The sequence below is a fragment of the Akebia trifoliata genome, chromosome 3, assembly GCF_017979445.1.
Source record: "Akebia trifoliata isolate Shusen 1 chromosome 3, ASM1797944v1, whole genome shotgun sequence".
In the NCBI taxonomy this organism is placed as follows: Eukaryota; Viridiplantae; Streptophyta; class Magnoliopsida; order Ranunculales; family Lardizabalaceae; genus Akebia; species Akebia trifoliata.
Genome location: NC_141377.1, coordinates 43,367,303 through 43,395,259, shown reverse-complemented (window position 1 = coordinate 43,395,259; position 27,957 = coordinate 43,367,303). Strand labels below are relative to the sequence as shown.

At 35.5% G+C, this 27,957-nt stretch overlaps 3 protein-coding genes across 4 annotated transcripts; 1 reads left to right on the top strand and 2 right to left on the bottom strand.

Annotated features, from left to right (window-relative positions):
• The first annotated feature begins 1,227 nt into the window (after positions 1 to 1,227).
• On the top strand, positions 1,228 to 14,662 carry PREP1 (presequence protease 1). Its single transcript, XM_086435587.1, has 19 exons — positions 1,228 to 1,579; positions 1,683 to 1,866; positions 2,224 to 2,398; positions 2,487 to 2,619; positions 2,786 to 2,856; positions 2,987 to 3,070; positions 7,401 to 7,491; positions 8,256 to 8,776; positions 8,870 to 9,034; positions 9,125 to 9,343; positions 9,435 to 9,562; positions 9,820 to 10,009; positions 11,184 to 11,267; positions 11,362 to 11,459; positions 11,648 to 11,912; positions 11,996 to 12,158; positions 12,264 to 12,444; positions 13,054 to 13,125; positions 14,323 to 14,662. The coding sequence occupies exons 1-19, from the start codon at positions 1,300 to 1,302 to the stop codon at positions 14,462 to 14,464; spliced, it is 3,246 nt and encodes a 1,081-aa protein (XP_086291713.1). The 5' UTR covers positions 1,228 to 1,299; the 3' UTR covers positions 14,465 to 14,662.
• Positions 14,663 to 16,199: 1,537 nt separating this feature from the next.
• On the bottom strand, positions 16,200 to 17,111 carry LOC147407169 (uncharacterized). The gene is made up of 2 exons (XM_086435590.1): positions 16,795 to 17,111; positions 16,200 to 16,709 (listed from the first exon to the last, which is right to left on the bottom strand). Exons 1-2 carry the CDS (start codon positions 16,957 to 16,959, stop codon positions 16,257 to 16,259), a joined length of 618 nt encoding a protein of 205 aa, XP_086291716.1. The 5' UTR covers positions 16,960 to 17,111; the 3' UTR covers positions 16,200 to 16,256.
• Positions 17,112 to 18,963: 1,852 nt separating this feature from the next.
• Positions 18,964 to 26,769, bottom strand: LOC147407168 (uncharacterized). Of its 2 annotated transcripts, none has more exons than XM_086435584.1 (7): positions 26,397 to 26,769; positions 26,117 to 26,205; positions 25,835 to 26,000; positions 24,095 to 24,193; positions 23,792 to 23,914; positions 23,349 to 23,611; positions 18,964 to 19,493 (listed from the first exon to the last, which is right to left on the bottom strand). In XM_086435584.1, the coding sequence occupies exons 1-7, from the start codon at positions 26,560 to 26,562 to the stop codon at positions 19,383 to 19,385; spliced, it is 1,017 nt and encodes a 338-aa protein (XP_086291710.1). In that variant the 5' UTR covers positions 26,563 to 26,769; the 3' UTR covers positions 18,964 to 19,382. The 2 variants fall into 2 exon arrangements, with proteins under 2 accessions (XP_086291710.1, XP_086291711.1); XM_086435585.1 differs by having other exon boundaries at positions 25,835 to 25,973; positions 26,397 to 26,767.
• Between the last annotated feature and the right edge of the window lie 1,188 nt (positions 26,770 to 27,957).

The following is a 27,957-nucleotide window of genomic DNA, read 5'->3' as shown; positions in this document are numbered from 1 at the left end:
CTGCCGCCATCACCACTACCACCATGTTCTCCCCTCTTCTTCTTCACTTACTTCTGTTGTCACCGTCGTCATTGCCACCACCACCACATCATCCCCCCTCCCTCTTGTCCTCATCTTCTTCTTTCTCTCCCCTCCTCTCATTTTCTTTATTCTCTTCCTTCTTCTTCTTCTTCTTCTTTTTTTCATATAATTTTTCCCATGATTTTATCCAAGTACAATCACACAATAGAATTTGATTTTCCAACCCTACCTATTTTCCATCACTTTTTTTTCCATGGATTTCAAATTTCATGGAAAGTCACTTTCCATGCAATCAAACATACCCTATTTGAAGGATAATTTTATGAGTAATTATAAAAACATCTCACAAATTAATAATGGCGACCTACACCATAATCGAATTCTTTTGTCTTATATGAATTAAAAGTTTAGGATTGCGCTCATTCTCACAAAAAATCAACTCATTTTGAAATTTCTAATCCCATTAAAACAAGTGTAAGAACCATCCATTTTTTTATATTATTTTTAATGGGATTAAAATTTTTAGAATGGGCTGATTTTTTGTGAGGATGATCTCTTCATCATAAAGATCATCTTCATCAAAAATCAATTTATTATGAAACTTTTTACCTATATAAGACAACAATTCGATTATAGTGTGAGTTACCCTTATTAATTCGCGGGGAGTGTTTTTCTAATTACCCTAATTTTATAATTTATAAAATATTATTTAACATGAATTTGATCAACAATAGAATGGTTCTTTATCTTCCTATACCTTATTAGAAGATTATATTTTAAAATTAGAGCATATTTTATTTTGCTTTGTTCTGTATTTTTGTGTTTTTGTTTTCTACTTCTATACGTGTGTGGCAAGAAAAAGAAAACTTGGTAGCTTGTGAGCCACCATAATAAACACTATGATAGATAAATTACCTATATTTTTGTTTGACAAATTCTATTGCCCCGTCAATTTTTGTTAATGCCACCCCAATTCTTATGTAAATCATAAAAGAATTAGCTCACAATTGGAGTGGCTTTAGCAAAATTGGTGTAACAATAGAAGCTCTCTTTTGTTTTCCTGCTAGAATTACAGAGGACCCACCAAGCGTTTCAAATTAAAACCTTATTCAACGGCTGAGATCATCTGTTTTAGCAAACTTTATCATGAGTAGCGTAACACTAAAGTGTTTCCCTTATCATCTAATTAAGCTACATTTCTCTCATTTATCGGTCTCCTACTTCACAAGGCAGACGCGCAACACTGCTCCACCCTCCGTGACTTGCGAGTGAAGAAAAATGGAGAGAGTGGTTTTACTTCGCTCCTTCTCCTGCTCTTCGGCGGCTTACAGCAGAACCCTCCTTCGTTCTGGTCGCACACGTGTCGCGAAGAACTCCTTTTCTTCTACACTCTCTCACAAACAACAGAACCGCTTATTCCACAACACCTCCAAACGTTCTTCTCTCAGTCACCATTTTAGATGGATTTCGAGCTCGCCTTCATCTCTGCATCTCAAGAGAAGCTTCTCTTCTCTCTCCCCAAGAGCAATCATCATTTCTCCCAAAGACCCTTCTTCAGGTAACTCAATACCTCATACTTCAGATTATTTCTCCATTTATTAGATATTAAAGAAAAAGAAAAAAAAAAAACCCTAACTTTTGGATCCATTTGTTGTTTCTAGATATTGGTGAATCTCCAGATGATTTAGCTGAGAAGCTTGGATTTGAGAAGATTTCTGAACAAGAAATCAATGAGTGTAAATCAAAAGCTGTACTTTACAAGCATAAGAAAACTGGTGCTGAAGTGATGTCTGTGTTGAACGATGATGAGAATAAGGTCTTCGGTATCGTTTTTCGAACTCCACCGTAAGTGATTTTTTTTACTGTTCTGTTATGTGTTTTCGTATCAATCTTATCTGATTCAATCAGCTCTTATATATAAAATTAGGTTAGACCGTCTCTCTAATCTGAATTTAGGTATTTTGGTTAAAATGATTGAGAGGAATTGATTTTGTTAATTACATAGTCTCAAAATTCTCCGAATAAGGAACTAGGTGATTAAATTGGCAAATTGATGAATTAATTAGTGATTTATCAATTAATTATAGAATAATTTTCCCCTTTTTATGAAACTTTCCAGAATTTTATCCGATTAACCGAATGCAAAACTTTGTTTCTATGGGTAAATGAAATGAACCCTCGTGATTGTTTGATAAAATGTAGGAAAGACTCAACTGGGATTCCTCACATACTAGAACACAGTGTACTCTGTGGATCGCGAAAGTACCCTTTGAAAGAACCTTTTGTTGAGTTGTTGAAAGGGAGCTTACACACCTTTTTGAATGCATTCACCTATCCTGATCGAACTTGCTATCCAGTTGCTTCCACAAATACTAAGGTGAGCGAGCATTAGTTACAAATATTTTGTAGTTGAGAGAGCTGTACATATGGAATTTAGTCTTTGATTTATTTTGTTTTTTACCCAGGATTTCTACAATTTGGTCGATGTGTACCTTGATGCTGTCTTCTTTCCTAAATGTGTGGAGGACTTCAATACATTTCAACAGGAGGGTTGGCATTATGAACTTAATGATCCTTCAGAAGAAATATCTTTTAAAGGTCGCATCTGTCATATCCATTTGTTCCACAATTATAAAAATATATCTTTTGGACAAACATTGTAGTTTCTCGCCTTTGTTGTTGGGTTCTATTATTTGGGAGGACGAAAATGAACCATGAACATATCCCTTAACTCTTTTTTTTTTTTTTTTAATGGCAATTTCAGGCGTTGTTTTCAATGAGATGAAAGGGGTATACTCCCAGCCTGATAGCATATTGGGTCGTGCATCTCAGCAGGCAAGCTTCTTCAAAATATTTTCTGAATTTTCAACATATTGCTTTCACTATGTTTAACTTTGTAAATGTAAACTATGGGTTATTTACATGTATCCCTTATTTTATTTATTTTATTTTTTTATATCTGCAGGCCCTGTCTCCAGACAATACTTATGGTGTCGATAGTGGAGGCGATCCACAAGTTATCCCTAAACTTACATTTGAGGAATTCAAGGTTTGTTCCGCCTGTTGATTAGTTTCTTTCAGTTTGTAATTATCACACTTGTGATTATTTTCAAATTATAGTATTGTTTTGATGGGTTCAATTCCAGCTTACCTATCAAAAAAATATGGTATAATTTTGGTTATTAGAGTTCAACTTGGCTTTTGACATGATTGATCTTTTATTGCTTGATCATGCACATTACCATTTATAGCTGAAATTTAGATTTGGTCAATCCCATTGATTGTATGGAAATTATTATGAATAATAGTATTTAGGTACCATTTGTTGCAAGTGGATATTGTTTGCACCTTCACAGAGTCATCCTTGTGGGTGTTCTAGGGAGCACTCTTCAGGGTTTCTCTTAATTAAAAGAATTCTATGTAATTTCATGTCATTGTCTGCCTTATCTGGTGTATGTACATGTATGCTTGATATGTTGACATTTTTCAAATGAATTAGGAACTTGGTCCCACTGGTCTATACAATACAATGCAGTTACAAATAGAGGGCGGTGTAATCAAATCAGGCTGTCTATCAATGGGAAACATCAGGAAGATATTATACACCAAAAGAATAGTCCAATTAGATCTTATAATCCTTAAAATGAATTCGAAATTTGATGTAGCCTTGTAGGGGTATCGGCCAAATCCTGGTTGTTAAATATTAGCATATAAATGCTAATATTTAACATATAAAATGTCTGTACATTTTAATATAAATGTTAAATGTGTAGTAATAGTTAATATAGTTGAAGATAAACAGAATAGGATGTGGTTATTGTAGAGGGGCATCAGCCAATGAGGGTGTTAGTTTTCTAGATGGTTGGTGGTTATTGGGAATATCTTATTTCTTGAGGATGACCTCTGCTTTGGTCCGTTGGTCTCTTTAGCATGAGTTACATACTTTTTAAGGGATGGTTTTCCTTTACTTTTATTACATAAGAAGGTCACATTTTTAATACTTCTGTGGTAGTGTGGTGCATAGTTACCAAGTCGGAATACGTGTTTCAAACGGCAAATGAAAATTTCAGAGAAAATGGATTAGAAATGATAAAAAAGGGGAAACGATAAATAAAAGCTAACAAAAAATATATTAAAAATTACGAAAATGTATTCATTATGCAATTATAATACATTTGACATTTATTCCAAGTTTTCAATATATTTTTGAGAATAAATATGTTTGAACATCTATGCATGATTAACATGTTTTTACACATAATAATACATTTTATGTTGCTAAAAAAAGTCTAACCATCAATGTATCTATCAAGCAAATTAACACACTATTGAAGGAAAAAAAAGTTAAAATAAAAATAAAAATCATAACATCAAGAAATTATCATCAAATCCTATGTTAAACAACACAAAAAAATCATAAGGCCTAAAAAATAATCATAGACCTAAAAAGGGTTACTTTTATTTTTTTAAAAGAATATTTTTAAATCATAAAAACGTTTTTTTTTTTTTTTGAAAAATTAACAAAAATAAAGTTATCGTCAGAGTTCCAAAATGAACTTTAAACGAGACTACTTCAAAGGAACAGAGGTTTTTGTGACTATGTTGTGGTGTATCAATCAGGCTTTTATTTTTTGATGGTGTTTTGTAGGCACATCATTTAGGATATGGGCTTTTTTAACTGTGAGTTAAGGATGTAGGGGTTTTACATTTTGGAACATTCATTGTTGTCCAGATTTATTTGTCACTTCATGTAGGAAGTTTTCATTGCCAATAAAATATGTTCATACACGGGCCACCAATGTATTACCTAGATCTTCCGATGGTGCTTCTGAGTTGGTAGAGCTGTCAATTGATTAGATCAAAGTCGAAATCCAATAACTTTGGATCTGGATCAACGATTTGGGTTCCGATTATGATCTGATGAGGTTTTGATTTGATAACCTATCCTTCAATTTTGGATCAACCATGTCCCAATTCGATAAATGTGAGAAAGTATGTAAATAGTATTATTTATTTTTTTAAATACATGAAGTTCATTTGGATTTTATATATATGCACTTTATTTTGATTTTTATATCAGATTGGATTGATCCGATTTGGACCTGGTCCGATTGTTATTGGATCAGATTTGGATCCTAATAGTGAAATTTGATAAAAACACGATCTGATGTTTATCTGATCAGTTTTGTGTTTGATTTGATCCTCATCGGATTGGTCCCTAGAAGGATTCTGCAAGTTGAAGTTTCTAAAAGGTAAAAGGAAGACAAAAAAGAACATCTATTGAGGTTGTAAGAATGGATGTGAAAACACTTATCAAAAAAAAAAGAATGGATGTGAAAACACTTGAATTAACAAAGGACATGGCTTTAGACATAATTGAATGGAGGAATATAAATTGTTTAGCCGACTCTAGATTTTTGGGATAAGACTTTGATTATGATGCTGATATTTAAATCACACCTGTGAATTGCCAAATTAAGATTTCACTCTTCAAGTGCTTCACATTGTTTGATCCTATTTGTTTGGCGCACTCACTAGTACAAAGGAACAAACAATTTACAATGTTTGGTTCACTTATATGTATAGAGGAATGCTAACGTCTAGACCTCATGGGGGGACGTTAGCATTCTTCACCGCATTCACTTTCTAATAATATCCTTGCTCATTTTGTCTTTTAGTGAAAAAGACAAAGTATGTTGGTTTTTTACATAGTAAGTACATTTATTATGTTAGCGTTGATTGCCAAAGCATTACTACAAACAAAACATTTAAACAGTGTAGTTAAGGGCGAAAGACGTACTTAAAGGGCAAAGGCCTCCTAATGCCTGAGGCACACACCCGAGTAAAATAAGGCATGATAAAATTATAAAATTAAAAAAAAAATGTGGGTTCTAGATACTTTACAATAATATGTATAAATGTGAGTTGTTACAAACAAGTTAAAGTATTCAACACTTCAAGAAGAAGAATGATCAATAGTAAAAGAAAAGGTAGAGAAGAATAAGGAGAATAAAAAGAAGGGAAAAAAGAAGTAAAAGTAGGCCAACAACATGTGCTGTTGTTATGACCGATCAACCACTATGACTATCCATGGGTGAGTTTTGGCCAGGCTTGGTTGAGCACTAACCAGACCCTAAAAAGGCGGGCTCAACCTTAGTTTGTCCCAATACCTTTATCAAGCCAAAGTTAACTAAGGCCTAACGAGCTTGGGCTGAGTAAAAATCACTAAATGTAAAATTCAATATTTTTAATGGTAAAAAATTGAACTTTCCATTAAATTTTATTTTGCATGTAAAAAGTATACAATCAAATCTGAAATTAGTTTCTAAATTAAATAAATCTATTCATTTTTAGTGAGGCGCACGCCTGGTGCACTTTGCGCGTGCCTCACTTAAACCATGGTCACCAAGTAGGGGTTTGGAAAAAGTCGTCAAGGGAAAGGTCGAAAAAACCAAAAAAATCGAGAGAAAATTGAAATAGTGTTAAGACAATATATATTTTTCTACTAAGTGTTATTATCATTTATATCATCAAATCCTATTTTAAATTTAAGAATAAATGATCTTTGAAAAAACTTTTTTAAAATAGCTTGCTCAGAAAAAAAAAAAAATCACATTTTTTGTGTTTAAATCATGACATTTTCAAAAAGTTGAGATTAAATAGCGATTAAATCGTGACTTTCATTTAAATCGCAACTTTTTCAAAAAGTTGTGATTTAATTGCTAGCCTTTAAAATCACAATTTAAACATGATTTTTTGAAAAAGTCGGTGACTTTGGTGACTATGATTTAAACTGCCTCGCCTCACATGTATTTAGGTGCCTTTGTTCCGCCCTGTCTGAGGAGCTCGCCATAACTACACTGCATTTAAATCTAATGACTAAAATGGTCTTAACATTTATTATGTAAACAAACATTTATTATGTAAAAAAACCAACATACCCTTGTCTTTTTCACTAAAAACAAAAGACATATGGGTATTATTGGAAAGTGAATGTGATAGAGAATGCTAATGTTCCCATGATAGCTTATAATCTACTGATTGATTCTCCTCTTGAATATCTCCAAAATTCATCTTAACCTCATTAATGAATTGAGTGATAATCTTTAGGATTAGGATAAGAAAAACTTGAGATAAATAATTTCTTGGGCTTATTGACAAGAAATTTTGGTTAGCAACTACCACTATCAAATATGGATTGACGGATTCTGGATCTACTCATTTATTTGAAATCTAATTTATATCATCTTCTATCATGAAGCATCCGATTGCTTGCAAGCCTTTGCATTTTATTTTACTCTAGCATCTTGTAGACTTTCTAACTTTATGTGAGGCATCTTTTTTTAATTTTTAATTTTTTAATTTTTTAATTTTTTCAGGATTTCCACCGTAAATATTACCATCCAAGCAATGCCAGGATATGGTTCTACGGAGATGATGATCCAAATGAGCGCTTGCGTATCCTAAGTGGTAATTGTGATTCATGTTTGGAGGAACATTGGATTTTCCTTTATTTATGCATGATTATGTTTTATTCTCTTAAATTTCTTTTCTTTGTTGTGGTTGTTGGTACTTGGTGCTTACGTTTTGAAAGGTCAACATAGAAACAATTAAGTTGAACTTACTTCGATAATTGCAAGTTGCAACAAAGCCTTATCCCAAAGATTTGAGGTCGGCAAACAATTAAATTAAACCTATTGGATGAAAAGGGTGAAAGATACTGAAATAATTCGAATATTCTCAATGTTTGAATGTTCTAGTGGTTAGCTTACAAATGTGGCTGTCCAATTTGTCTTGAGGCTGCCATTTCATATCCTGTTAAGTTGCTAGTTTGGTCATTGTTTTTTAATGTGGGTTCAAGTTCAGCTTACCCATAAAAAAAATGTTTCTTTTTAGAAATCAGTGTTGTGAAATTACGGTATGTGGTCATTGATCTGTATGAATAATGTATTTCTCAAGTTATTTGAGGTTAACTAAGTGTAAGACATGGGCTTGATTTATCTCTAGAGGAGTTGGTTGTTCCTTTGTTGTTACCTACTAGATGGTGGTAGTTTGTGGACTCGAAACTGCCCAGGTTATGCGTATATCTCTGTGTTTCTTTTAATAAAATTCATTTTCACTGGGATGAAAAAACAAAGTTGAAAAATAATTGTAAGCTCAAATAAAGAAATCGATTATAGTATGGAAAGATGTCTAGTTTTCACTAACTTTTAATTTTTTTTTCCGTTGTACAGAATACCTCGATTTTTTTGATGCAAGTGCAGCCCCTCATGAATCAAAGATTGAACCACAAAAACTGTTCTCTGAGCCAGTTAGGATTGTTGAGAAATATCCTGCTGGTGAAGGAGGTGATTTGAGAAAGAAACATATGGTATGCCTTAATTGGCTGCTATCTGAAAAGCCCTTAGACTTGGAAACTGAACTCACCCTTGGATTTTTAGATCATCTTATGTTGGGAACTCCTGCCTCTCCTTTGCGAAGAATCCTTCTAGAAAGTGGCTTAGGGGATGCCATAGTCGGTGGTGGCATTGAAGATGAGCTTCTCCAGCCCCAATTTAGTATAGGGCTGAAAGGTGTTTCTGAAGAAAGTATTCCGAAGGTAGAAGAGTTGGTCATGAGTACATTAAAAAATTTGGCGGAAGAAGGTTTTCATTCAGAAGCTATAGAGGCGTCCATGAATACGATTGAGTTCTCTCTTAGAGAGAACAACACTGGGTCATTCCCTCGAGGTTTATCCTTGATGCTTCGCTCCATTGTAAGGGTTTCAATCTCTCTTGTTAATTTTCCATGCCAGAGATGCTTCATTAAATAAAATTTCAAGTTCTTACCCGGTGTTCAATTCTTGCAGGGTAAGTGGATATATGATATGGATCCCTTTGAGCCTTTAAAATATGAGAAGCCCCTTGAGTCTTTAAAAGCAAGGATAGCTGAAGAAGGTTCCAAAGCTGTTTTCTCCCCGTTGATACAGAAATTCATCTTAAACAACCCTCATCGTGTTACTGTCGAATTGCAGGTGATTTTTGCAGTCTAGCACTTCTGATTGTATATGGTGTATGATACCCTTATATTGGTTCTACTTACTGAAGAGTCTCTTCCATGTCAGCCTGATCCAGAGAAAGCATCTCGCGATGAGGTGGCTGAGAGGGAAATTCTGGAGAAAGTTAAAGAAAGTATGACAGAAGAAGATCTTGCAGAGTTAGCACGTGCTACACAAGAGCTCCGGCTGAAGCAAGAAACTCCAGACCCACCAGAAGCCCTGAGAAGTGTACCGTGCCTCTCTCTTGTTGATATCCCCAAAAAACCTATACATGTACCCACAGAGGTGATCAAAATCCTTTCCCATCTATATATTTGAGTCTACTAAACTTACAGTCTTAGGGATCTCACTAATAGTATATGCTTCTTAATGGTAGGTTGGGGAGATAAATGGAGTAAGAGTTTTGCAGCACGACCTTTTTACAAATGATGTGCTTTATACAGAAGTTGTATTTGATATGAGTTCCTTGAAGCAAGAGCTTCTTCCATTAGTACCACTGTTTTGGTAAGCAAAAATATTACTTTTGGAGAGTTAATGGTCATTATCCTTTAGGAGACATTTCTGCCCCCTGTCATCTTTTTGTGTGTCAAAACTCTTATCGATACACAGGAAGATAGATTTCTTGATGGACAATGTTTGCTGGAGATAGATATTAGGGGACATTACTCCCTGTCTCGTTGATTTTGTCATGGCAAATGATTAAAAAGTTAAGATAGGGAGTTACTTCAAAAACTGATTCTAATACTAGGGTTTGTTGACAGTCAGTCGTTGCTAGAGATGGGTACAAAAGACTTGGATTTTGTGCAACTTAATCAGTTAATTGGAAGGAAGACAGGAGGAATATCAGTTTATCCTTTCACGTCATCTGTACGGGGGGAAAAAGATCTGTGTAGCCATATAATTGTCCGGGGCAAAGCCATGGCTGGACGTGCTGAAGACCTATTTAACCTGGTATTGTTCTTATTAGTTTGAACACTAGAATTCTCTTTTAGAACTCTATTTTCTTTATTGCAATCGTTGTGCACTGTTGTGAAAACTGAACTTTCTATTATTTAGGTCAATGTCTTCCTTTTAGTGCTTGTTAACTGAAAGGCCTTCAATAAGATGAACAGTGTGCTAATTTGGCTGTCATAAACATTGGTTATTTGAAAATCAAAACTAATTTGTAGAAATTCAATTTGGTTCCCAGAATTAGTGTAAAAATTCACCAACTTCGGGATTCTTTATTTATAATTATTACAAAAAATGGAAAAGTTTACCATGATTTCTCAGGAAATGGTAAAACAAGCATGAAGACACACTCCAAATTCCAAAAACAAAAACAACCAATAACATATGTGTTGAGTGTTGTGTTATCCTCCTCCCTCAATAGATTGGTCTTTTGGGGTCGGTTGTCAACATGGTATTAGAGTGCTTGGTTCGTATAGGTCACGGGTTTAAGTCTCCTCAGATGAATTTTCCACCCTTATGGGTGAGGGGGAGTGTTGAGTGTTGTGTTATCCGCCTCCACTCCCGGGTGTCACGTGCTCACGTATTGTGCACCAGTTTGTCCCGTGACCCTAGTTGCACTTTCCCCAATAGATCGGTCTTTTGGGGTATATGGTTGTCAACAATATGCAAGATCAAACAGTTTGGCACATTTTGAAGTATTGCCATTTTTTTTTTCTTGAACAGTAAAAATTTCCATTGATTGTGCAAAATAATTTTATTTAATTACACAGAATCCACTTCTCAAACAAAAAAAAAAATTACACAGAATCCAAACACATTGCTTAGCAAAAAAAAAAAAAAAAAGAGAAAAAGATTCAACTACATTGTTAATTGTTTGTAGCCACATGGATTTATGACTTCCTCATCATCTCTACCCCTGCATAGTTTTTGCATTTTGTCATTTCTAGACTACTTTTTTGCACGTCTCTTATCCTTAAATCCTAAATTCTAAAATATGGATTCCATGTTAAGTAATGCTTTCTATACACCCTTAACATAGTAAGAAATTTAATATAAAATCATACCTTCTAAAGCTATTGTTACCTGTTTATGTTGAAATCATAATCTATTTTCATATTTAAGCAGTTGATCATGCATCTTGAATAAGGGGATCATGCATGTTGGTTAATTGTAGGTTAACTGTGTCCTGCAAGATGTCCAATTCACCAACCAACAACGCTTTAAGCAATTTGTTTCTCAAAGCAAAGCAAGAATGGAGGTACTTAAATGAAATCTACTCTGGATTTGCTTAGCAATTGAACCTTTTCTTATTCCTGCAGTTGGTTATTTTTACAATTAATATTTGTTTTCAGAGCCGTTTAAGAGGCAGCGGTCATGGAGTTGCTGCTGCAAGAATGGATGCGAAGTTAAATGCTGCGGGATGGATGGCTGAACAAATGGGCGGCATTAGGTTTGTTGTTTTGATTGTTTCAGATGACATTGACTGATAATAACCTTCTTATACATATTATTATGTGACTTGTCAAGTGGATCACTTTCCCCCATAAAAGTCATTTGGAAGTCAAAGAAGCCTTGTTTAGAATGTTTGACGTGAATAAGTTTGATTTGCAATTTCTTTTTTTTTTTGTATATTTGCAGTTACTTGGAATTTCTAAAAAACCTAGAGGAAAGAGTTGATCAGGATTGGGCTGGGATATCTTCGTCTCTTGAGGAAATACGCAAGGCCTTGCTATCAAAAACGGGTTGCTTGATAAATATGACCGCTGATGGAAAAAATCTCAAAAACTCAGAGAAGTTTGTAACCAAGTTTCTCGATTTGCTTCCGTGCACCCCATCCAGTGCAACTACTACTTATGATACCCTGCTCTCTCCAGTAAATGAAGCCATTGTGATTCCTACTCAGGTGAAATGGATCTCTTGGTGTCGAACTTGTTTTTCGCATACCTTCTCAATTTAATCTCTCATATACTTCTTTTTCTTTCACAGGTTAACTATGTTGGGAAAGCTGCTAACATATATGAGACAGGATATCAGCTCAATGGAAGTGCATATGTCATTTCAAAATACATCAGCAATACATGGTTGTGGGACCGTGTACGGGTTAGTGGTGGTGCATATGGAGGATTTTGTGACTTCGACACTCACTCAGGTATAATCATATACTATTATATTTACGTATCACAGCCTCAGCAGTGCGGGGTTTTTTTTTCAATAATATTTGGAACTCTCTGACCATGGGATTTTCTGATTGTAGGAGTATTCTCTTACCTATCTTATCGTGATCCCAACTTGTTAAAGACACTTGAGATATATGATGGAACTGCAAGCTTTTTGCGTGAGTTGGAAATGGACGATGATACTCTTACAAAAGCAATTATTGGGACCATTGGAGATGTGGATTCGTACCAGCTGCCTGATGCAAAAGGTTATAGTAGGTAAGGACTGACTTCTAACTGAAACCTTGAGCAGAGTCCTTTAGTTTTCCTTTTGGTATTGTTCAACATTTTGAAGTTTGATCGTAAGACTTGGCATGAGGATGCAGACGCTTAACATTTCAGAGACATCATTCAATGGCCTCTCAACTCTTTTTTAAGAATGAGAAACTACTAGTTATTTTCATCAATTGCCTTTTCTTAAACTGGAAGCAAGTGACACATGTTCCTTTCTTTGAAGTTGTCATTGGAACAGAAAAATGACGCCAATTATTAAAGGGGGACTCCATACACACATGGACAAAAAACAATAGAAATGAGAAATTCCATATAAAATTAGTTGTGGCATGCTATTGAGCAATGCGTAACTGTGTTACACAGATTCAATGCTGTAAAAGACAAGAAAGCATTTTTAATTCAAGGTGTGATTGTCAGTCAATTCTCATCTTGTCCTGTATTGCATCTGAGCAATGCATTAAATGGCATTGCTTGTTAGCAATCTTCATACTTTTTTTTTAATAATGTTTTCTTTGCTTGGCGCCTTTATTAATTTTTGACTGGTGAACTCATACTTCTTTGTCACTTGCTTGATGATATTTTGGTTATTTTCAGTTTGTTGCGCTACTTACTGGGAATCACAGAGGAAGAAAGGCAGAGAAGACGTGAAGAGATCCTATCAACCAGGTAAAAATAATCTCATCCTTCTTCGTATGCATTGACTTTATGTTCCATTTGTAGGATTCCGCCATGGATGGCAGAGTGTTGCCTCACAGGGATGATCAATGTTGGCCTATTAATTGATGTGTTGCCTCTTGGATGAGCCTAGTTTGGCTATCACATCAACTAAGCATTTTTAAGCAGGAATACTTGAGGAATTCATCTGAAAAACAAAGCAAGTCGTATGGACTGTGGAAGTCATTTCTACAGTGCTGTGGTTGGTTGTTACTCATCCAATAGGTTTATTCTAGGGGTGCAACTTGGGTGGGTCCAATGCAACCTTAAGCATTCAACCCAACCACTGCCTCGGTATGGGTTGACATTTTTTGGGGCTTGAATTGGGTTCAGGCCTGAATTTGGAAACTGATCAAAAAGATCAGATTGGGCTCAGGTTGAGTCCTTGGTTTTGATGGTGTATATGGATTGACAACCCCAATAATTGGGATGAAGTGTAGGCAGTGATGATGATGCAGTCAAGATTGCACGTTACAAATTTTGTCTCGCAAAAGGCTAGACAGTTTTTTTCTCTTGCTTTAGGGGCTTCAACAATGCGCACCCCCCCAACTCCCCCACCCCCACCACCACACACACACACACAAAAAGTAAATGCTCTCCAAAAGCGTTGGTGGGTTGAGAAGGGTGACGTTGATGAGTCTTCTTGGGTGTCTGTCATCATGTTCAGCCTCAGACATTACTATCTAGACCAGTAGTGGCCCAAGGAGATAGCACAAAGAAGGATCCTTGTTATATGATTCACCCAGGTCATCCTCTTTTTTATTTTCTCTCGTCATCTTTCCCTGTTTCCCATTTTTGTTTACATTTATTTGTCTATTCACTTGCACACTGTTGGTCTTCTTCCACAGCTTTGTAGAAGTAAATCCTATCCGTTATCATATTCTTTGCATATGTTGAGGTGTGTGTCCCTTGAGGTGGGCTCAGGGATCAAATGCCCGAGGTTAAGTTGGTATCTGGCTTAGATGCTCTGGCCGAATCCTCTGAAGCTCACCCAACCCGTCCAAGTTGCACCCCTAGTCTGCCACCACATGTGGCCACGGGCCTTACTATGTTTTCAACACAGTGGATTTCATCAATCATAAGTTAATATTGCCAATTACGCGCATAATCTATTAACCTTAGCTGATTGTTTTACTTCTCTATGTTTAGTTTGAACGATTTTAAGGAGTTTGCGAATGCAATAGAGGCAGTTAAAGATCGAGGCGTTGTCGTTGCAGTGGCATCTCCTGATGATGTTTCTGCAGCAAATGAGGAGCGCCCCAATTTTTTTGAAGTGAAGAAAGTCCTCTAGAGTTCACCAACTACTAAATGCTGTGTGAGCAACTCCCTCATATTTAATTTTTCTTTTTGATATATATAAGGTGCTTGGAACTGCCATTATGTATGATTCAGGCATTTGTATGGGACTTTGCTCCATGTTAGTCGAATCAATTAATGGTGAAAGCTCCTTGATAGTGATTAATTGTTTAATCAGTGAAAATTTTGGAAACGATTGGTTTAAGTTGTCAAAATCAAATTGTTGTTCATTGTTGGAAATGGCTCTTCCAGACATTCGTCTAAAGGATGCAATTGGGACTCGGCAAAGCTAATTAGTGTAAACAGTAAAGTTGTCTGAAACAAAGATGAGCATGAGCAACAAGCCCTCAAATAACTTCGTAGTAGAAACCTGATGATTGGAGCTGTTATCTTTTTTTTTTTTTTTTTTTCCCTGTCTTCTAAGTGAGCGAGATGGTTAGTAATTAGCAGGTGAAGATGGGTTTTAAACCCAGGAATTAAAAAAAATAAAATTGAACCTTTAGATGCTTTTCATCGAGATACGAGGGAGAAGCATATATGGTTCTGTACACACGAATGTCCCAAACGATGTCGATTTCAATGTTACTCCAGCACGACCTTTCTTTTTTTTAATAAAAAAAACTTGTGAAAGATAAAAGTTTTGTTGATTAATTTTAAAAACTAGTAGAAAGCATGGTTTTAAAACTTGTTAGAGATCGAGACGTATCAACCGAGCTAACTTGGTATTAGGGCTAAATGAGACTAACTCACAAGTCACTTTTTTAATTGAGATTTAATACCTCATGTTTAATTTTTTGATTTTTCAACGAGACGTTTCAATGTATCGGAAAACTCATCCGAGACATGAATGAAGATTGGATTATTTTGGGCTCTCAAGTAGAAAAACTTGTCTGAGACGACTCAATATTAGGCCTGGACGAGACACGAAACCAAGTATTAAAACCATGGTAGAAAGTAAACTATTTTAACATTTTAAGTTAAAAGGAAAATACTTTGTACTTTCTAAAAGGTATTTATCTTAAAATTACTTTCTTTCACAGTTACTCTCTACTTTGTATCCAAATAGGATCAGCAAGCTAGCTCCACCATCAATGGGAGTTAGCTTCTTTCACCGTTAGATTCTCAAAATATAGAAGATTTACAAAAGATTTGGTACTCAAAACCCCTAACACAGCCATGCATTTCCTTTAAAAAGATAAAATTGAAAATTTGCCCAAAATGACCTTCTCTTTCAACCTAGCCTAGGTTACATCATTCATTATATTAAAAATTGATCTGAATTTAACATGTTAATTGATAATCTCAATTTTGGACTCCCACCAGGTTTGTCTAAATGTCGTGAATTTTAAAAGATACGGTGGTCTAATTTCGAGTAAAGTTCATTGTACAGTTGGATAACTTGACAGACATGTATGAAGATTGGATTATTTTGGGCTCTCAAGCAGAAAAACAAGGGCATTCAGTTAATTCTCTCAATGGTGTTCATAATTAGGTATTGTGCAACATCCCTATCACCTTCAATTAGGTGAGAAGATACACATCGAAGATGGCGACATTCTACATTGAACACAAATAAGACCATTAAGAAGCTTTCCCTGATCAATCTGGCCCACAGTAATCTCTTGCATCCTTTATTCTCTAGTTATCGAATATGGATATAAACACACTAGAATGGAAAGAAGATACAACTGAATTCGTTCAAGCAAACCCAAAATTTTGAAATAAGGCTTTGATGATGATCCTTTATTCTGTAAATAGTATACACCCCATAACAAGAGAGCAGAAAATCATAATATCAAAGGCATTTTAGGTAGCCGAGTTCCTCTACTCCATGACCAAGATTCTGAGGGAGACCTTGGCAGAGGAGGAAGCAACAGGGCCTTCCGACGTAGACCAAATGGCCACCCTTGACATTGACTAAACTCATGGAGTATCGAACGCCTTCGAGCATCCCAAAATTCAAACCTACAGGAACTTGAACAGCGAGACAAACGACTTCCAACAGAGTAAAAAGCTTCTCTACTCGCATTTGAACAGCAAGATAAGTAACTTCCAGCAGATAAAAAGGATTCTCTTTCTTTCTTCTCATCATCTTCATTATCTTCTGTATGTTGCACTCCTTTTGAATCCATGAAAAGTAATCCTAAGTCCCAGTACTGGAAGCTCTCAGTGATCAAGCGGCCCTTACGTCGTCTCAGCTTCGCTTCCATGGCACGAGTTCGAATTGTATGGACGACAACCTGAGAAACAATAAAATCAAATATGAAAGAACAAATATTTTATAGAATAAAAGCAAATATGTATTAGTTTTTGTGTGATCACTACTTCTTGTTCATCATCTGTGTCACTAACTGAATCTTCATCTTCGGAACTTGACAACGATGTAGATAACTTTTCACAAAACGTTTGGCATCCAGCAAAGGCATCCTTGAGGGATAAACAAAAGAAGGTGCATGGTTTGTGGATCTCTTCATGAGCTAAAGAACTCATGTTGATAAGTTTCTTCTGATATTGGTAAAAGATAGAGAGACGTATTAAAATAAACTTACATATATATATGAACACAAAGCAACTTTAATTGCATGACAATGGCTTTGCATCTTATTTATAATCCTTAGTTCTTTACTGGCCTTTGGAGCAAAGATAAGTCTGATCTGAGTAGGAGAAACTTATATGAGCCTATCATTATCATCTGTTGTTGATCTGATGGTAGTGGGGAGGTGGAACACATCGAATTCCGATACAGATTGATGTGATAGTATTTTTATCTGTTCATGTACAGAGACTCGCAAGTTTCATCTTTAAATTTTGATTTTTATTTATTAACGTAGTTTTCAACATTTTTTTTAAAAACGGGTAGTAGTAATTTTGTAGTTTTCAGTTTTCACTTTAAGCTAACGTTTAAGGAAGACATGATACCAAACTATCCCTCTTATTAAAGACTTGATCACCCAAAATGTAGTAATTCAATTAAACGGTTAATCTTTTCCCATAACCCATCAAGTGGAGAAAGGGATGTTTTACATAGGGGTGTTAATGGATAGTCGAAATTTCGAATCTAAAAAATCGGATATCAAATTCAAATTCAAATAGTTTTATATATTCAAATCCTAATTGGATATGGATTCAGATATTAACATTTCGAATCTAATAACATCTTATTCGAAATAATATATAATATATATTATTTTATTTTATTTATTTATTATATAAATAATATAATATATGATAATTTTTTTTTAATAATGAAAAATTAGTTGGATAAGGAAAATTTATATATATTTTTTTATTTACAAATTATTCGAATTCGAAAAATTTGGAATTGTTTTAGAATATCTGTCGGATTTGAATTCGAAGTCATATATTAGATAAAAATTTGGGATTTAGATTTAGATATTATTGGATCCGAACCGATAAGCATCCATTGACTGCCCTAGTTTTACGAAAGACTAATGATAAATTGATGTTATTGACGTGGCAGTGCACAAAACCATCGATCATTTTTCTTGTGTATCCCAAAGATAAAGATCTATGGTTTTGTGCACTGCTACATAAAGAGTGTTAACGTGACTATGAAAATTTTGCAAAAATTATTGAATCATTCATGTTTTTTTAATATCTACAAAAAAACGGTTAAGTACTCAATTTAATAATAACTTATTTTTACAAAAAAGCTTATTTAGTTTTGTCACATTTGATATTTTATTATTATTTTTTTTACCAGGTCTTTAAACGTACATTCAGCTTAAGGGCATAAGAGTAAATTCATCAAATGGTCCGTGCAAGACCATCCAATAACCATACTCCTAAAAAACGTACATTTAGGAATGTGACGTCATAAATTGACGTTCTTGACGTGGCAGTGCACAAAATCCTGATTTTTCTCTTCAGATAGATACACAAGGAAAAAAGATCTATGGTCTTATACACTGCCACATCAAGAGCGTCCGTTTTTGTTAGTCAGGTTACCAATGGTCATTACAAAATCTGATATATTGACAAATTCATCTTTAACAAAATATGACCAATTAAGTAATTTAGAAATATACATATCTATTTTAGTAATTTCCTCGTTGGTTCAATAGCTAGAATCATATTTTTTTTTTATTTTTTATGACAAGGTTCTGAACCCGAAGGCTCGACTAGCAGGGGTGAGCTAACCTCTTAGAGTATCATATCTCGCCCAAATCCCCCAAGTGCACAAACCACACATAACAAGTAAGTAAGGATAAATCCTTATGAGTGGCCAATGAGAGGGTACTTGAACTCGTGAGCTCTCCCTTTTTGGATAGTTAGAATCGTATAACAAAGCTTAGAGCAATGACATTTGACCGACTTCTAGAGTACAGGTCTAGTACAATTTGTGAGGGTCTTTAATAATAATATGAATTGGTTGCAATGACATTTTCATAGGCACAATCCAACAGTAATAGCTACAAAACCCACAATATGGTTCCAAAATATGAAAATTGAAAAACTGATGAGGTCATTGGATCAGTAGAAGTGCAGAAACCTTATAATTTGATACTAAAAATCAGAAATAGCAAATCATTAGTGATGAACACGCTTTTAAGAATTGATGGTCACGTTACAATCACTTAAGTAGCTCAAGATTACATCCATCAAAGAAACTTTGTAAGTTCTGTAGCTGAAAACCCCAATTTTTCTAAAGGCGCAAGACCTCTCAACTTGAAAAGCTTGCTCAATTTTACCAAAAAGGACTTTGAATAAATAAGCAAGAATGAATACTAGGAAGATGCCTCAACCTTTTGCGAGGATTTTGTGGTTATGTCTTTGGCCTTGCTAAGCTTAGCATAGTTGTCTATTTTACAAGCAAGACAAATAGAAACTTGTAGTTGTGGACGCATAACTGGACGGGCCACCTGCTTCTTACCAAAATTAGAAGTTTCTTGTCATGTACTAGTGACGCCAGACAGCCATGGAACAAAAAGAGGTGCTGTTGGGTGAGCATTTCTGTATGATTCAGAGTACTTGTCTTTGAAGGTCAATCTTGGTTTTTCAGCCTGCATTTTTTTTTTACAAGTTTGATGGATGGAAATATTAGTTTAAATAAAGGCATCAGGAAATTTAAGGTTAGTTGAACAACTTGCAAATAATTTTTTTTGGATAATGTAAGAAAAAAAAGCAGAAAAACTTTCTTGCTGAAATAGCATATTGGGGCAAGTCTCTAGTCTTCCTAGACGGTTACTACTGCAAATCCCAACACTTCTTGTTCACCACCAACGTCATAATTAAAACCTTATCCCAAAATATTGGGGTCAGCTGCCTAAGAAAACAAAAAAATTGCAAGTGTGTTGATAACCGTTCTCACAACCTCAGTGATTCTTTTGGGTGTTCTACTCACTCTTTTAAAACCTTCAACTTCCAATATCCTGAGTTGCAATCGGCCTTTGGTGCACATGAACAAACAATAAAAATGTAGGGGCTTTGCAGCTCCTTCTGAAGAGATCACAGAGATGGCCAGACATACAGAGAAAGTAAAAGGGGAGAGCGCTAGAGCTGTTGCTAATGTTTGGTTTCAATTTTCAAGCCCTGAACTTAGGGTTTTACTTTCGGCCTTCATTGTCTACAGGGCCCAACACCTAAAATCATCCCTTAAGGGAGGCAGTTGGTGTGGATCGGTCAGCAAGGCATAGGAAGCTTTCTATGTTTCAAATACAGCCCTTCGACGCTACCGCCTTCCTAACTCTCGCGGATCCCGAGAAACTTAGGGAGATGGTGGATACATGGTTTCGAGCTCGAATCGTGTATCCAGGGGAACGGGTGCTTCCCTCTGAAGAAGGTGGTAATGTGGCTTGCTGGCTGCTGAACACTCTTGGTCAATCTGCCATGGGCCGGAACCAATCACCAGTAGGCTTGAGTGTGGTCGCCTAGGAGTCAAGCTTGAGGGAGTCATAAAGGTGCGGACCTCCACCATCCCACTCATTTTTTCGCAGGCCTTTGCGCGATTGGGCGATGGGGGTGTTGTCTCATCTACCTACCGATGGTACTTTGAATCAGACACGCCCCTTGCGATACATCTGCGGCATACGAAATTGATTCTCATATGACTTTCAGGCCGCTACCGATTCTCTTCCAGTTGTTCTCACTCCGGGTCTTTTGGAGGCCCTGTTTGGGAACCACTTGGCTGAGTCATGGGTGTGGTTGCTCGTACACGCCCCTTTCCGTGATCCCACCTATTTGGTTTGGGAAGCGAGAAGAAGGCGAACGTAGTATGGTTTACCCGTGGGCAGCCGCTCGGGTTCTACAGCTCTTGGCCTATGTTCACACTTACGCTGACCATGCTGGTACCAAATTATGGATCGACAGTGTTGGGTGCATCTGCTTGTGTTTTCGGTAAAAAACCGATTAAAATCATTCTGCACTACACATTGACAGCAACCACTGCTTTTCAATAACTACCCCCCTCCCCTCTTTTTCTTTGTTTTTTACATCCAATGAACTGCTTATTAAAGCAACCCTCTATTCTCTATAAATCTTTCTGCTTATGTTTTAAACTTGTAAGGCATAAAACAAGTGCGTCCAATAACACATCTATATTTCAATCCCTCCACAGCTATAGATGGATGGCCTCCACGTAAATATAGATGAACCACAATGAGGATTCTCAAAGTAAAGCACAACGAAAGAAATAAATATTTCTTCTTTCTTAGTAATTACATCAAGTCCTCTAAAAAAGACAAAACAGAAGCAATACCAAGGAAAATCAAATAACTTCTTCCCTCCACATCTGTACTCGTAGGTGAAAAAATATATCGGTAAACTACAAAGGGTATTCATCAGCAAAACAAAAGAACAAATGGCATAAAAGTAAGTAATTCCTGATAAAAATGGAAGGCAAGTCATTGTCAAATTACATACAAAACAATGATGAATGATTGACTACTGGATATGTGCTTATTTGCTTCCAAATATATATATAGGAATTCCCTATCAAGAAATATGTTCGAGTTTAGTGCCAATTTTTTTTAATCAGTCTTTCTTTCTTTCTTTCTTTCTTCATTCCCTTTTGTTGGTTTTTGGCCCCCTTTTTGTTGGTAATGTCCTAACAGACACCAAATCATTGGGATTAGGCTTTGTTATTGTTGTTGGTAATGCCCCCCAGTTTTCTCCTCAGGATTCAGGTACCTCAATACTTAATGACCACTTCAATTATCTCCATTGATTGCCCAACCAGGGATCTGGATCTAAAGATACAATGCAACTCCAGAAATATAAGAGAGCCACAATCTCCCAAAGTTTATTTCTACCTTCTATTCCACTCCAAACTTACTCCCAAACAAATTTGCATTTTGTCATCTTCAATAATTGTTGCCCAAGCCTGAGCATCCCAACTCCTAGTAGAGCAGTTGAAATCCAAATCCCCTTACAGATTATAGATGTTTTTCATCTTGTATCATAGCCAAACACCCACAAAATCATTCTGGCTGAAAGAATAACTCCAAAATTAAGCCAAGTAATCAATTTACCTTTTTAAAGCTTATGATCCTATTTTCCACTTTTTAGATTTCTTCACCTTCTTGTACTTCACCAAAGGAAATTTTAGGCCTCAAAACACTCATCTCCAATAAGAAGCACTTCAAAGTCTTCATCCCTTGTTAGAAACTGCCCCGAAGCATATGGAGAAAACAATATTTGACAAAATAAAAGGTGCAAAATAAAGATTCCTCATAAAGCATGATGCATCCACATAAAGAAGATGACATTTTCCAAGTGCCAGTCTTCTTTGACCTTCCATCACCACATTCCAAAGAGACTTCATCAGTTCTTGGATAATGTATGGAAGTTTTGCACAAGAAAATGATCTCATTTCCAGAACTGCTGCGTCATCTCAAGCCTTGGGACTTCAGTAAAAGGGTTTGTAAATAAGGTATACCGGCACAAACATTGCGGGTTCATCCCTACTCTTGGAACCTGAATACCTTCGAATTAAGGTTACAAATACCTTAAAAGGGAGGGATAAGACAAGGCAAACAGCATTGGATTTTTGCAACTTTTTTTTATCTTACAAGTAGAAAATCACATATGTGATGATGACATTCAAACAAGTGTCCAATTCCTTGCATTTCAGAAGAAAAAATAGCTACCAGATCCTCAAACGTAGATGAGATCTACCACTACTCCTCGCATATGGACTACAGAGAACTTTCAAATCTGAAAAAGAGCAAAACATTGTTTTGGAAAATTCTGAGTGATCAAACAGAGTGATAAGCGAAGAAGATAGGTGGGATCGGCCCTTGTCTCCAACATCTCACAAGGCTCATTTGGTAAAGCTTTATATGACCAGGAGATGGTGCAAAACTTCATCACCTTTTTATTCCTTATCTTGCACATCTTGGGAAACTTTACATGGGACCCACTTTACAGAAGCAGAACCAAACACCTACAAAACTTCATTTTGCAGGTATTTTACAGCATGCAAGTCTTAGTAGGTTTCACAGGTTGTGACACATGACTCCTCTGCATAAACTCTCAAGAATCCTAGTGGGAGAGCTGCTCTATGGAGAAACGAGCAGGAGATACACAAAGAAGGTTAACGTCTCCAGCAAGTATCAAATATAATCCTCTAATAAATAGTTTAAGAAGCATAATCTACAATGAACCATATATAATTTATCATTCTAGAATATCGTGGTGATCGATAGACCTACCTGAATATCATCTACAATTAGTTTTAGTAGAAGAATGGATAATGATGGTTCCTACGATTATGGTAGCTTAAGAGCATATGTTTTCTCTTGAACGTTTTCCTATACTAAGCTCACTCATTTAGCAGAGAAAATAATGAAACCAGCAACTTATTCAAGTTATCTAGAGAAAGAATTGGTAAAATTTACTTAAGAGGACATCAACATTACCTGTTTCAGCCAGCACTCCTGATGCTTGTGTTCATAAATATCTGGTGAATAGCAGCCAGCCTCGGATGGGCAATAGACCCATATATTGCATTTCATTTGACCCGGTTTTGCATGTTTAGCCTGATCCAAGCAAGCCTGACAACATTCAGCGGCACTTTCTTTATGGTGGGTAAGCCCCCATTTGACAGCAGTGCCACCATAATCAGTGTGAAGCTCAGCATGGCATTCATGTGGAATCGGTGGGCCAGCTATAATTTGGTCCTCTGAAGAAAAAAGGTATACCCAAGGAGTAAATATTAAATCATAAAACTGTGCAATAAGAGCAGTTAAAGATCAATAAAATATAATAAATCATGAAAATTTCCATGACTTGGAACTAAAACCAATAAGATAAATCTATGCGTTCTATAATCAGGAGGAAGCATGAAGAAACAATCTGCTACCAAGGTCTTCTTCACCCTCAGGTTTATCATTGTGCTCTCTGTTGATGATTTCTGCAGGAATCCACATCCCAATGTCCTCCAATAGCACTGCCCAATCAAATTCCAAGGCTTTCTCTAGCATCTCTGCAAAAAAGCATACTTAAAATAATTAGCACCAGAGATTGTGTCAAGAAAATATTTCCAAATTACAATTTGAGACATTAAGAACTCAAGAATCCATTATACTCTAAAAAGTCAGACACAACAAACAGAAATGTCAAAAAAATATATCCTTTTCAAAAGAAAGAAAGAAAGAAAGAATACTGGCTTCTTGGGCAGGAATAGTTGAGTTTAAGGTTGCCTTTCCAAGTCTCAATTGTTTGACTTCTTCTAGTTTTTCCTTGCGCCAGATTTCTAGTGCTTCTGCTCATTGAAAAGAGACTCATCAGGATAACCAAGGAAGCAATGAAACTTGTAAAAATATAAAAGAAAAAGGGAAAATTACCCTACCCACGCTTGACAAACATCAACCCACGCCTGTGCCCAACCCAACCAAGTCGAGTTGGTTGGGTTGTTTGGGTTAATTTATTATTCCCCATTAATATTATATAATTTAGCAATGATAAGGGCTTATGTAAACATAAGTGGTATCTAAAAGAACTTAAAATTTACAACTATTTATCATAAAATTGTGTTTCAAAATTTACATATATAAAATTATAATCAAATTTAAAAAAGACGAAGAAAATGATGATTAACTAAAGTTACCATCTTAATTCATTTATTGTTAGTCATACTTTCCAACAAAACAAACATTTAAATCGTATATCTATATAGAATTACATAAACAAAAGCATTTATAACAAAGCAATTTTTTATTTTATGAAAATAATCACACATTAGTTTAGATATATATATAGAGAGAGAGAGAGAGAGAGAGAGAGAGAACATAAGTATACATAGTAAATGAATGCAAAAGAAACTAAGATATAAGAAATATTTTTAAATTGCAGTCATATTAAGTTCGGGTTCGGGAAAATCACATTGCCCAATGCCTACGGCTAAACCCAACCCGATTTGAGTTGAGCATTTGTTTTTGTTGCCCGAACCCGAGACCAAACCCGAGCTAACTAAGCCCAGACCTGACCCAAGGTTGGGTTCGAGTTCGGCCCACCAAGATGCAGCCCTAGTTAGACTGTCCAGCGTTTTAGTAACTCGCTGGACAGTCCAACGTTTTATATTGGATTTTGCACTAAACTCAAAAAATGTCCCTCTACTATTAAAGTCTTTAGTGAGCATTTTCATCTTTCAAAATCATAAAACAACAAAAGCCATTGGACTGTCCAACGAGTTGCTAAAATGCTGGACAGTCCAGCGATTTAAGTTGTTTTTGGTAATTTAAAAAAAAAAATTTGTTATTTTTTTTTTAATTAAAAGATTTTCTGACCCTTTTTTGATAATTTTCGGAAGGAAAAAAACAAAAACCAGCAATAGCAAGTGTTAGAGAATAAGAAGCATTGTTTTAAGATGCATGAGTTACATCGTATCTTTGTCAGTGTATCTCATCACAAATGGTAAGTTGTGATGGAGAATGATATATTTAATATCGTCACTTAGGATATCTACATTAGGAAGTATTGATAATTAGAATAATTATCTTATATTGATTTCTATATCTTGGTTGATGTAATATCTATAAATACTCTATTAGGATTCATGTAATAATCATCCAAGACTCATTAATAAAGTTATTTCTGCAGTAAGTTATATGTTTCAGACTAGCCTCGTCACCAGCTATGTTTTACCCCAGTTGTTTGGAGTCGGAAAAATGTTTCAGACTAACCCATGATTCACATTTTCAAGCAATTGATATGGGCTTTTGATAAACTGTGGAATACACTACACGTCTTACCCATCTCACCTGAAAAAATTATAAGCGCAGACACACAAAGGATATAAACTAATAAATATGAAAATTAATCTCTTTACTCAAGAACCATTGTCAGTCATATCCCCATATAAGATTGACTGTATATCAGCAAAAGAAACCAAGAACACACGCACCTCGCTGTTCACTCACATTCGAGTTTTCCTTCAGTCCTTTCAACATCTGCAAAATTTCATCAGCTATATTCTGCTTCACTGATCGTGATAATTCCACTCCAATTTCTTCTCTTGGAAATTGCTCCTTGATTTCCTTCACCTTTTCAAACACGTGCAACAAGCATAGCTAATAGAATCAATGGTGGAATGCAACTGAAAATACCCACATGACCAGATCTACACAAAAATATATATATCAAAATTGACACTTTTTTTCCAAAATCAAAATGTGGGTCTTCTTACCAATCTAACAAGCTCTATGGGTTTCGCTTCCTTTCGAACCTGAATCGATTCTTCCATTCTCCTAATCTGATCGTCTGTGTACTTAACAGCTAAAGAACAAAGAAATCAGGGAAACCCACCTCATCTAACACCCATAAAAGTAGAAAAACAGCAAAAAAAATCCAAATGGGTTCTTCAAATGAATCGATTTTGACCACATAACAAACAAAAATGGAAATGGTTCTTCATAAAAATTCAAATCAGACCAATAAAAATAAATCCAGAGTCAAAAAAGACTGACCATTAGAGGAGGCATTGTTGGAGAATATGTAAAGGGAGGTGTAGAGAGAGTGTAAAACGTAAAGGGCAGCAACGATGTTGATCGAACAGATAACAATGGTGGTTCTCTTATAAGAACAACACCATTTTCCTCTCCCTTGATATCCCCAACCAACTACTCTCGCCATCTTTCCTTTTATTTGTCTTCATCCCATCATCATCATCTCATCTCATCTCTGATGCTTCTCTTACAGTCTCAAAATCGAAAAAAAATTCAGATTTTTGCGAGATTTCTCTTCTTGCAGACTGCAGAGACGGAGAGAGCGATCGTATCGTATCGAATCGAATCGAAAACACGCTTTGTTGTGAAAAACACCGAATGAGGGCAGCCAAGGACACGGACCTGAAAACAAACAGTGAATTGGTCTGATTCAATGATCTCGGGCTTCTATGATTTAAATAGGCCCATAATCTTTGGCCCACTATTCCATGTCTTTTTGGTCCACCATACCGAAAATAATCCTGATTGGTGATCTCTAGCACCTATATTTCAAATTTCTATTTTAATATAATATGGGCTTGAAACAAAAATTAGTTTATAATTAAACTAGCCCATGACAATATCAAATTCTCAAATCCAACGGCTAAAACTGAAGAGTTTTCCACGTGGCAATTTTTGGGTGTAGGTTGTTGAGTATTTAATAACTGCAGGAGCACTAAATCATTTACCTACGTTTGACGCTAACTTGTGCTTAGCGTAAAAAGGTCAAAGCAATTAATGGGATTGATTTATTGTTGGTTGGTTGGTGCTAAGTTTTGCCAGTTGTATTAATGATTTGCATAAATTAATGGCACTGAAATGATGATCATGGTTTTAAAACCTAAATATCTCTTCTCTTTGTTGAGACAGAGTTAACTCCATTATCTCATTTTGTATAAATCAAATTGTTTAAATTGATTCAAAATTATTTTTAAATAATTATAATTTTTTTATATTAGAAGATGATCAATCACAAAACCCTACTTTTATATAGATAAAAATATCTAAATCATTCAAAATATAATTAATTTTTATCAAAAATACAAAACTTAATCAGCCAAATTTTCAATAATCAGGCCGATAATTTCAAAATATTTGGTGAGCCATCTCAAATCTTGAATGAGTTAATGTGATGTCCTTCGTGGCCTTTGAAACATGGATGACCAATCTAAATCATCTCAGTTCGAACGTGTTTTAAAATCATAAAGGTAGTTGGTTTTGATTCATAAGGAGAGATAGCCAAAAGGCGTGGCCGACTCACTACTTAGGTACTAATCAACATTATCGGCACCAACTCTCACTGATTAGCACCGCCCATGAGATGCTGAAAGATTTGATATCATCGTACAATTTGAATAAGCAAAACCAATGTTACTTTGCATTCCAAACATTCATTCTGTATATGTGAATAATTCAAAGGAAAATGTAGAACTAGCATTGAAATTGACATCATTTAAGACATTGTTGACGTCGATGCATCTCTATAGAATCATAGATATTTTTCATCGAGATACGAGTGAAAAGTATCTATGGTTACTCCATG